The sequence below is a fragment of the Bidens hawaiensis genome, unplaced genomic scaffold (assembly GCF_021521415.1).
Source record: "Bidens hawaiensis isolate Kalapana, Puna unplaced genomic scaffold, B.hawaiensis_p1.1 tig00011081_1, whole genome shotgun sequence".
In the NCBI taxonomy this organism is placed as follows: Eukaryota; Viridiplantae; Streptophyta; class Magnoliopsida; order Asterales; family Asteraceae; genus Bidens; species Bidens hawaiensis.
Genome location: NW_027491856.1, coordinates 125640 through 137948, shown reverse-complemented (window position 1 = coordinate 137948; position 12309 = coordinate 125640). Strand labels below are relative to the sequence as shown.

The following is a 12309-nucleotide window of genomic DNA, read 5'->3' as shown; positions in this document are numbered from 1 at the left end:
CGGACAGAATTTACCAAAATGCACATATTTCCATAATTAAATTTAACAACTTTGAATTAACAAACACCTACAAGTTACCTTCATTATCATGAGACGCATCCGAGTGAATGATAATCCGAGCTACAGAAGCAAGCCTGTTAAAATAGTATTAAGAATATCAAACAACATGAAATAAAGAAATTGTTTTTTTATGTTATTCTATAATTTATATTTGGAAATCAGATCATAACTTAACTTTCTTCAATTTTGACCACGTTTTCTTCTCTGAATGATTCCAATCGGCCCGATTGTTTCTTGGAAGAAGATGGGTCGGTTATTCGTTTACTACTGCCATTGGACGGGCATGGGGATACGATTCGTGAACTGGGGCCTGCTTCAGATGAGATCCGCGGGCCCTCTGAAACAGGTGATCTCATTGGTTCGTGTTTCGGGTGTTTACCAAATGACGGTTTGAGTGATTTTGGTATGCATTTTGTTCGTGTTGTAGTCTTGTCTTTATCTAAAATTGAATCACCATTATTTGTCCTGCATTTTAAAATCCCATATTGTTAAAATGATATAAATGAGTTCAAGATTGTGACAATAGCACTTGAATTAGTACGTTTTAAAATGAGAAACAATATAATATAGAGAGAGAGTCCAGGCATGTAAACAACTAAACATTCAGTGAAGCGTTCGTTTATTATAAGCGAATGAACATGGACAATACTTTTTGTTCATTTAGTTAAACGAACGAATATGAACACATGCCTTGTTCGTTCATTTATGTTTGTGAACATTCGTTTATGTTTGTTCATTAAATTCATTAATTTACACTCGTTCATGTTTGTCCGTTGGTTTAAGCTTCTTCTCTTACATCCATTTAAATGTATAGTTTTATAAAACAGAATACCACTCGATACAATGTTGTCTATTTTATTAGTTTTTTTACAGCCCAACAAAGTGATGTTCATGTTTACTTTTAATTTAATTGATATTCATATATGTTCAGTTATGTTCGTTCATTTATGATGGTATGTGTTCGTTTATGTTCATGACCATTTGTTTATACTAATAAAAAACTAACATAAACGAACACAAGCATATTTATTTTCCTAACGAACGAACACAGACAAGAAAACACCGGTTCGTTTGATTGTTCGTGTATGATAACATGTTAGGTTAACGTTACACGAACAAGTCTCATTCATGTTTGTTCAGTTTGTTTATAAGAAAAACTAACCTGTCAGCATTGAAGGAAGATGATCTTTTTAGAGTACCAGTGCCTTCTTCCTTAAGTAATTTGGTTTCAACTATACTCCCACTAAAGTATTCTTTATCTTCTAATCTCATATTCATAAATCTTGGATTATCTGGCAAACAATCGAGTTCACTCAACATAACAGATGTTGAAAATAAAGGTGATGGAAACTTTGAATCCGAGAAACTTGGTTTATAAGACGGGATTAAGCCAAAGCTATGATCTTTGACCGATATTGACCCGCAAGAAATCAGTTGCATTAGCACATCTGTAGCGCGAAGCTTTGAGTTGACCGGGGCTTGACTTTCTTCCAGTCTTTTAGAACTAGTATACTTGCTAGCGTCAGCTTTGACTAACGACTCCAAAGTCTCAGTTTTAGATGAACATGTACTTGATGAACATAGAGGGGACGGATCGATTTGAATTTCAGAAGTATCTTTTACGCACAGACTTAACGAGTCTAGTGCCATGTCATCAGTTGAGACACCACGTGTGCAAGTTTCTTGGGCTTTATCATTAGCTTTTGTGTTTTCTTCTGTTTGTGTGGAAGCATCAGCAAGGCCATCGGTTTTGTAGATTTTGTATTCTGTTAAACTAAGACAACCGTTTGATGCTGTACTTTTTGTTAATCTAGACTCTGGTGACACACCAGATGAACTAGAAAGCCTAACTGGAGGCGACAGCTCATCATCTTGTGAGTTTTTAGTGTCTCTTCCACTCATGCTTGTTGATGATGATGAGTCATCTTGACTTCTTGCAGATGGTGGTTCTGGTAATTGTTTTAGGTTTTGTAGTTTTACAGCAACCGCGAAACGACCTGCAATTTTATAATAAAACCTTTAAACTTGTAAAACACCAAATAAATATTCAATTTATGAAATTTAAAACTATTCAAGAACCTGAATTAGACTCTTCAACAAGTTCAGAGCCTTTGAGAACATATTCATTTCCATTAGCAGGAAAAATTAGGTCATCTTCACACAGATCATGCCAAACAAACCCATTCTTGTAGCTCCTGCATCATCAAGCAAATCAAAATCCACATTCATCAACCAGATGTATAAAAATAGTGAAGACAGCGACTAATCGAGATTAATCATATTGGAATTTGTATGTAATTTTCAAATACACACACATATACCAAATCTTATATATAAATATTTAAATTTTGGCCGATTTTCATCAAATAGCGATTAATTGGCAACTGGTCAGTGGGACAGGAACTAGTGATTAATTAACGCCTAGGCACAATTTTTACAATAACAAAAGATAGAAATTAAAGAGAAATAACCTCTTGCAAGACCAAGAATACAATGAAGCCATGCCTCTTCCTCTTAAAACATTAAGCTTTTCAATCACATCTACAACACAATCAAAATTATACAATTTCACGAAAACACAAAGCACATTAAAGATGACATGTATAGAGGCTGCAGCATACCTCTCAGATAAAGACCTTCCGGAGAACCGAGAGCGACTTCAATAAAGTGAGGATGCTCAAGCTGCCTATTCCTACATAAATAATAAACAACCGGCACCTTCCGGCTCTTCGGCTGCACGTCCGTCTCGTCGGGATCAGGCTGCCGCCGCTGCTGATACCTCGGAGACCTCTCCTTCCATACTTTAGCCCTATCAGGACTCAATTGCCCGTACTTCCTCACTCGACCGTCCATCGATAGCCAAACCCTGGCTAGCTAATAATAAATGTTTGTTCAATTGTTCAAATTCTAAGCTCCAATTCAAAACTACTAAACTCCAATTGTGCAATCTGATCAAGTAAAACAGTAATCAGATGAATCAGATCTACGGTAAATTAGCGTGAATACATCAAATCAAAGGATGTGTAACAATAACAAGACAACACAGCAAATAATGATAGATTTGGTAGGGAAGGTGGAGAGAGTAAACGTTAATACATTAAAAAAAAAAAAAGAGAAAAGTGTTGAAAACTGACTGACTGACAATAATTAAAGCGAAAACCTCTTTATATTTTACAGTCTACAGTTAAGCTAAAAGTAAGCGAATGAGCAGTCTCACCTGAAGAATTTTACGACGACTGGTGTAATTACTGAAGTATGTGTAGGCGTACGGTTAAGATAGCGACGGATCTGGTGAGATGTAGGTTTCGAGAAAGTGACAGACGGTGGCAGTGGGCAGCGGAGATACGGTGGTGGTGAAGATGCGTTTGTTTTAACTTTTTTATATCTTTTTATTTTAGTGTGTGTGCTACGGACAAAATTGAGCTTCTTGCGATTTTGGAAGAAGGAATTAGGGATTTAGGGTTTATAATTTGGACAGGAAGGTGGAAATTGAGTTGAATGGTATGTCAGCTACATTTTAAACGGAAGAGGGGAGACTAGACTAGAGACAAGAGTGTTTGAACACAACTTAAAGGCAAGTATCTCCCTCTCTTTCTCTCTTTTTATTTTTAGTAATTTCTTTACTTTTTTGGTGTATGTATCCTTTTTGTGGGGCTAGTAATCGGTGCATCAATATGGGTAAGGTCTATGGTTTTCAAATTATATATTAATATCGTCATCACTTTATATGGGTAAAGTGTATGAATTCATTTCATTACAAAGGTTTGTCATATAAAAATGATTAATTTTTTTATATTTATTGTACTTGAAGAACTAAAAAAACAAATAAAAAGTTATAGGATACTAGTTGGTAGGTGCTGCTAGTGATTTTGTGGTTTGTGGATACTTGAGGGTAGAAATAGTACAGGATAAGTCAGTACATGTCTACTACCCATGAGTGTCTTTCCCCCCTTACTTCTAGTCGCCCTTTTGAATGATATTATTGCGAGCCCACCTCGGAAGTACTTCGTCCACCCTAAAAGACGCAATTAGATTGATTTATCTATCACCATGTATTAGTAAGTATGTGGTTCTCATATATCAAATACAATTCGAAAATACTACACAAACCTGAAACAATATTCGTGCATTTAGATTTAGTCTAAATAGATTCGCTCAGTTTTGATAGATGCCGATATGCAACACAATTAGTTATATGGATCATGTATGGTTGAATATGCTTGTGGTCTGTCTCGTTTAGTTTAATACATTAATTTTTTGAAATATAGGTGATGTCATAACTTAAACATAATGGTAATCAAGAGCAGATATACGGGGGTTTGAACGGGGGTGTACAGAATACCCCTCAACTTTCATGTCGAAGTAAAAAATCAGTGCAATTTCTTTCTTCCCTGTTTTATGTATTGGGATAATCCTAAACAAATATTAAGTGTCACAGCCCCCGACCCCTATACCCCGGGAGGGGAGCCGTGAACGTTGAGTGGTGATATCGGTGCTTATTAAAATAATTTGCAGCGGAATATTTCATCAGAACCGTAGTTAGAAAAAATGATCAGAGTTATAAAAACACCATGATTCTTATTTAATAAACTGGGATTAAACCCACTTTTTATACAAATATAAGTTTTATAGGGATAAACCCTAATTTACAAAACACAAAGCATGTTTCTTTATTCTGGTGACAACACACTTATTTAAACTGGAAGCCCGCATGCATCATTCCTTTGTCCCTAACAAGTCACCTGAAATATGTTTAAAAACATTTGATCAGCAGGAAATACTGGTGAGCACATTCATTTGTAAATGACACATTTTACAGTACGGCATTAAGATGTTTTTACATCTGCCTGCGTACAAATTACCGAAAGATACTTGTCAGTCGACCGTATCTGTGAGTATGGTCATATTACTTATTGGCTAACACTTGTCCAATAAGTAGCGTGCAATAGCCGAGTAGGTAAGCATTGTATACAAAACCCCACAATACCAGCAGTAACCATCCCGTAAATCTACAGACACTTAATCACTATAATGTAGTTTAAATCATTTGAAAATATCTGGACTATTGATCATGAGTTTAATGGGTTTAGAAAAGCATCATGACAGTATTGAAAAATCAGTTGTCTCACGCAAATGTGAGTTGTGTAAAAACTCGAATGTCTCACATTGAAAGTTTACAATTAATAAGCCTTCTGATGTTAAGCACCTAGATTGAGCACAATGTAGTATATCTATGTTAGTATAAACCCATAATTATAACAATAATCATGACACATGATACTTTACATGATGACACAATGTCTTACCTTGTTAAGGTAGAGCTTTTGGATTCGTGTATATAAGTTCCTTTCAACCGGAGAGGTACAGTTATAACTACTCGGGTATAATATCAGTCTTATATAAGAAAATTTGAGAGAGATATTTGATTTGGGACAAGTTGTGAAAGTCTGCATTCATCCCTATTTATACATGAAATTGGAAATCTTCGCGTCGCGCGAAGAAACCTTCGCGTCACACGAAGTGGATTCAGGGTTGTCGAGTCAGCCTTAGCTATGTCACGTGGCACGACACATGTCAGGTAACGTGTCGTCGTTGCTTGACTTCCACATCGCATTGCGCGAAGAACATCTTCACGTCGCGCGAAGGACAAAGGACTTTTTGGATAACTGTTACCACTTATCGTAGCGCGAAGAATCTTAAGCTCACTCCTTCGCGTCGCGCGAAGGAACAAAAATACTAAGGCGGCGTGCAAAGTGCGCCATCAAAGCGCCACATTGCGCTCAACACACTTTGCTCGTACCCGTGCGCGTCGGGTGCTTCGCACCCTCCGCAAGGACTACTGGGTGTGATTTGGCACATAAGAGTATAATTATGCGAGCTCTCTTCCTTATAAAGAGCTTACAAGTTTTGTAATCTAGCGATGTGGGACAAGAATTAGGAATCCTATTTATACCATGGCAGAAGCCTTCTATTTTCTTTCCTCCACCAATTTATGATGGAAATTTTTACTTCATTTACCTTCTTCATTCTTCTTTTGTTTTATCAATTCTCTTTTCCCTTTTATTTCTTCATTTCTACTTTTGATTATTCTTGTGGTTTGTTATATTAAATTACTCTTGAGTCCAATTTTTTTTTAAATACTCCTAAATTTTTCTCTTTGACGAAATTTGAAAAATAAAAGATAAATGATCATGAAGTACATTGTTTAAATGTAATTTTTTATATACGACTATATTTGTGGTGAAATAATAAATAAATAAATAAAAATTTTGTTAAATTATCTAGTTACTATTGCTATTACTGTTACTAATAAGTATAAAAAAAAGTTTTGTGCCATAAAATTTCCTTTAGGTCACTTTGCGACACCTTATTGGTCCATGATATCTCCTTTTTGTTTTTCTTGTTTTTTTAGTTTTGGTATGGGCAAATGTTATAAAAAACCAACATACTCTCTTACTTTTCTCATAAAAGGTCCTTCCACATTTTTTTTCACATTAAAGTCATTGTACTTGTTATTTTTAAACGAAATTGTGAACTTATATTAAAAGACAACCTGGAAACCGGTTGCACCGGTGAACATGTTTTCTTTTTCTTGAGTGGCTTGGCTTATAGAAAAATAGAATAAAAATTTCACCTAGACATACTTGAGTCAGTAGATTCACCATAACAATTCACTAATAATTAAATGGCATTGATTTATTAGTTTTAAATTGATGCTCATCGCACCACTGGTTCTCCGTCGGAAACATAAACGTAGCGTAAACGTTCCAGAGTTGTTACCGTCGGAATTACATCTGCCGGAGTTCCGTTAGGGTTAAACAAACCGTTGTAGGACCAGGCTTCAAATTCTCGTTAAACAGAGTGAAAACAATTAACAAAGATGTTGAGATCATAAACAGGTAGCGCCGGTGCTCCGATTTCATCTTCGTCTCCCTTCGATTTCCGATATCTGAATCATCAATACCTGTGTAATGTTGAAACAAAAGAAAACGAAATAAAGCGACAAATCCTTCGAATTCGTTTCGTGCGCGAAGAACGGATATTTAGAAATGGAGAGCATATTTAGAAAGGAAAAATACAAAATCGGAGACATATGTCCGTTTAGGTCTTGCCGGAAAGCTTCGAATGACAGCGGATATGAGGTTTCAAGTACGGCTAGTGAATGTGCGGTGGCGACGGTTACCTGATGTCCGAGTTTAGGTTAATTAGAGATGTATATACTCTGAGAAAAAGAAGGAAACGAAACCTAGAGCAGAGAAATAGATTGAATGGGAGATGGAAAGACAGAGACAGTAAAAGAACCGGATCGCAGGTGAGGTAGGTGTCCGGAGATATTGTTGTGATGGTGGTGCGGCGTGCAAGAGATGGATGATTGGAACTTGCAAATAAAAAATAAATAAAGGTCTTTTAAAATTAGGGATGAGCTTTTTTTCTCGAATATTGAAACCGTACCGGTACCGGCATTCCTTTTTCTTGAATTTGGTATCGGTAAAAAGCGGATCGTTACCGGTACTTTGCGGTAAAAATCGGTATTGGTACCAAATTTATATAAGATAAATCTAGATATTTTTTAGGGGATCCTATTTCAACTTTTGAAAATATCACTGATTATGTTTACCTATTTTATGCGAATTTTAAACCATTATCCTCATTCAAAAACTTCAGAACATTATCTCCACCAAAGAACAATGTGAAGTTAATAGTATGAAACTATGAATTACTTAATGCCATTATTTTCTTACGAGACGTAATTTTTTAATGTGTCATTCAAATTTAATATTTTGTCTTCATAACTATTGATACAAAATATTTCTTTCGTGCAAACCAAGAAACAAGGTTTTGGATTTGTAAGTATTTTATAAAAAACCTTGTCACTTTGTGATTTTCTTTTGATCCCAATAGGTTTAAAAAGTTCAATGTATTAATGATAGTCAATGATATATAATAATTTCAAGTTCATAGAATCAGCTAAAAACCTTTTTTTTTCATGTAAAAAAAAATAAAAAGCTACTTTGTACTAGTTAAATGCTAAAAAGTACAAAAATGCTAAAGCGGTATCTAATCGGTAAATTACCGAAATACCGGTACCAATACCGATAGTGTACTGGTACCGAACCGATGTATTCGGTATGGTATTCGGTTTCTATTTTTATTCAAATGCGGTATCGGTACTTTCGATATCGGTACCGGTACAGTATTGGTATAGTACTGATCTCATACCTAAATACCATAGTTGATTAAAAACTCATTTGGGAATTTGACTCGAGTTGTAGCTAAAAAAATAAAAAAGTGTTTGAAAATATTCTTAATTAAAAGTTAAAACAAGAACTTTAATGCTTTATAAGATGCTAATTTCTAACCAGATAGTTCTGAAAACTCAAAAACGACCAAATTTTAAGAAAAGAAAAAAGTGAAATGAGAATATCTCCTGATGAGTGTGTTCAATTGTTAATATATAAAACTATATATTATCCCCCGTATTACAGGGGATTTTACATTATTTGCTTTTAATAATTATATATGTATATTTGGATTTTTATTTAATTTATTGTAAGAAAGTTAATAATTAATATACTTGAGGTTTGATGATAAAATGGTTTCACAAATAAATGATATGTTATAATCCGGTTTAAAAGCTATCTGGGTTTGGTGATATTCATTACCCATTTATTTTTTTATTATAAAATTGTTTTTTAATTATAAATAGTATCTTTTTTTTAAATAAAATAGGATATTAATTTTTAGTATATCCATATTTTATAGGATTTTCATATCAAATGTTTTATGAGATTATTTTTTTAAAATAATAAAATGTTATAACCCATTTAAAAGCTATCTGAATTTGGTGAGACCTTTACCCGTGAATTCGGGTCAAATGCGTGAGAAACCTTCATTTACAAATAAACCAATCTGATGGCTTGAGAGAATGGTTGTTTTACATTTTTCGTTTTTTAATATTTACTTTTTGGATTTTAATTTTCTTTATTGTAAGAAAGTTGATAATATACTTAGGGTTTGATGATGAAAGAGTTTCATAAATAAATGATATGTTAACACTACAAAAAAAGTGACCATTAGAGACTAAATTATCAAGGACTGATGTATCAGTCTCGAATACATAATATCTAAGACTGATTTATCAGTTACTAGTAATATTGGAGACTGATTTTTATGTGACTGATGTTAGTGACTGAAAATCAGTTGCTAATATCCCGACACCTTATTTGAGACTAAATTTTAGTCCTAAATATCTCTAGGCATTATAAGTTTTTAAAAGGAACCTTAATGGCGATGGAATTTCAGTCCCAAGTATGTAATGAAAAATGGTGCAAATCTATTGTGACTGATCTTCAGTCTCTAACATGGAAGAATACATTAGAGACTGAAAATCAGTCCTTAATATTCCAAAAAGGATCGAATTAAGAACTAATTTCCAGTTTTTAATGTCTTTTGTATATTAAAGAATGAATTACTAATTTTTAGTGTCTAATAACTTGGTACGAATTCTACCAATTTATGAAAGTTTTAGAGGCTTAAAGTTAGTCTAAAAAATAGTTAAGATGTCTTATTCGGGACCATTTATATATATATATATATATATTAGATAGGAATTAGTATCATTTGAGAACTCTTAAATTATTTAAGAACTTGAAGGAACTCTTAATAACTAACGTTTTTTATAAAAATTTTTGAATGTTAATGTTATTTAAGTGTAGTTTTATCACTTTTGACATCAATATTTACGATTACAATTATGAAAGTTAGTTTTTTTTACGCATATTTATGTTTTTTTACACATATGTAAATTTTTATCACATAAATTTTACACATGTGTAACTTGTGATTTATATATGTAATCAAATTTTTTTTTATAAATATGATAAAACAAGTCTCAAATAATGTTAATATATAAAAAAAAAGTTAAAAAAATATTTGGTTTTTAAGAGTTCTTAACTTTTTTTGAGTTCTCAAATGAAACTAACCCAGATAGAAGAAATTAATCCTAAGAGCATTCACAACTTACCCATCAAATACTGTAAGTATGGTTTTATAATTTATGGAGTGGTTTAGGGTGTTGTAAGCGGATGAGAGGAAAAATGAAATGATTTTTTTTGTATATTTGAAAGTTCCTGTAGTACCCTATATAAACTTTTATATCTTTTTAAAGTTGTTGTGAATGAAGATGAAAGAAAATGTAATAATAAAGAAATAAAAAAAGTATATTTAATTGTTAAAAAAAGAGAAAATATAATGATTTTTAGTGTAATTTTAGATATAGAAATAAAGAAAGAGATGTAAATGCTCTAACAACTCAATAAGTGTTTGATGTATAAAAGGCCTTTTGTATATGAAAGGATCAAGATCTAATTTCTAGTATCCAATTATTTGGGACGCTTATATCTAATTATGGCTATTAGTGGTCAATTAAGTCCATTCGTGGTCAGTTAGGACATTATTGGTTGATTAGGGACAGAGTGTAGTAATAAATCAATCTGGTGGTTAGAGAAGTAACTAGAGAGTTTATAAATGCTTCGTTCATATATATTAAAGATTATTAACAAGTTTTATATGAATAAGAGTAATTATTTGTTTAATTTATTACTAAGTTATTAGGTATTACTTATATTCGCATAAGAACGCCAAATTGGTTGAACCGAAATACAACCCGAACACTACACGAACTTAAATGGATTGACACGACACGACACATATAAAAATATGGGTTAGGTTAGGGTTGAAGAATCTCAACACGCTAACCCGTCAACCCGAAACCCAACAACCCGACACGATTGACACCCTAGTCTATACTACCTTTAGTTTTACATCTTAGAAAAATTTATATAAATACAATTTATTTCAATTAATTAGAAACTCCCGCTAACATATTATTTTGGTTTTTGGGAAAAAAAAACCTAATATTTTGGTTCCTTCAAAAATTTCATTCCCGGTTTCCCACCACCACATTTGAAATTAACTTCCCACTATCCTTAATCAGATCACATCTCCACGCCCCGTGGTGGATCATAAGCGCTTGGTCTCCATCTTCCAACCATTAGAAATCGATCATTGCAAAATCTATCTCCCGGTAAGCAACAAGGAGACGAGGTGACCATATGTGTCTGTGGCTCTCGCAACTCCTCACATTAGAGTAAGGTTCTTTAGTCAATTTTGTTGGTATAGGAACAAATATAATAACTAAAGCAAGTGAGAAAAAAAGCAGATAGATGCAGAGAATTTGTTTTATTCAATGGACTTTTTTGAGTGCATACAAACTCTGCCTTTTGGCAAACTATTTAAAGGAAAAAAATGACAAAAAAATTCAACAAACACTGAAGACTCGGATGACATAACAACCCATCCGTTACAACTTATTCAAACTTAAACATGAAAATAGGAAACAAATTAAAAACCACGTGCAGAAGGCTGAGTGCATGCATGCTAAGTTTGGATCACATTTTATCATCCTCCCTTGATCCAAACTCCATTAATCCCATCTTGTGTCTGAAGTAGGCAAAATTTTCCATTGATAAGGACTTAGTGAGAACATCAGCCACTTGATCATGCGTAGAACAATACTCCAGACTAACTTCCAGCTCCTGAACTTTTTCCCTGATAAAATGATGCCTCAATTCAATATGTTTGGACCTACTATGCATAATAGGATTCTTTGACATATTAATAGCTGACTGACTGTCACATTGAATCACAGTTGGTTCCTTTTGTTCGAATCCAAGATCTTGACACACCCTTCTAACCAAATAGCTTCACATGCAGCTGCAGTTGCAGATATGTATTCTGCCTCTGTACTTGACAAAGCGACTGTTTGTTGTTTCTTAGATGCCCATGCTATAGCTCCACTGCCTATAGAGAACACATAGGCAGATATACTCTTTCGATCATCTGCACAACTTGCCCATGAACTATCACAATGACCCATAAGCCGCATACTTTGAGACCTGCTATACCAAATTCCCATCTTTGTGGTTCCAACAACATACCTTAAGATTCTTCTAGCTGCACCCATATGAATTTTAGAGAGACTTTGCATAAACCTTGAAACCACACTCACTGCATAGGAAAGATCTGGCCTTGTGTGAATTAAGTAAATCAGGCCACCCACAAGACTTCTAAACATTACTTCGTTAGCCTTTTCAGCCCCATCATTCATCATCAACTTATCATTATAGTTCATAGGGGTAGCTTCAACATCACTGCTTTGCATTCCAAATATTTTTAGAAGTGTTTGAG

At 33.7% G+C, this 12309-nt stretch overlaps 1 protein-coding gene across 1 annotated transcript; it reads right to left on the bottom strand.

Annotated features, from left to right (window-relative positions):
• Positions 1 to 215: 215 nt before the first annotated feature.
• Positions 216 to 2899, bottom strand: LOC143537109 (protein SOSEKI 3-like). The gene is made up of 5 exons (XM_077030948.1): positions 2682 to 2899; positions 2532 to 2601; positions 2140 to 2255; positions 1223 to 2057; positions 216 to 525 (listed from the first exon to the last, which is right to left on the bottom strand). Exons 2-5 carry the CDS (start codon positions 2561 to 2563, stop codon positions 231 to 233), a joined length of 1278 nt encoding a protein of 425 aa, XP_076887063.1. The 5' UTR covers positions 2564 to 2601; positions 2682 to 2899; the 3' UTR covers positions 216 to 230.
• Positions 2900 to 12309: the final 9410 nt, after the last annotated feature.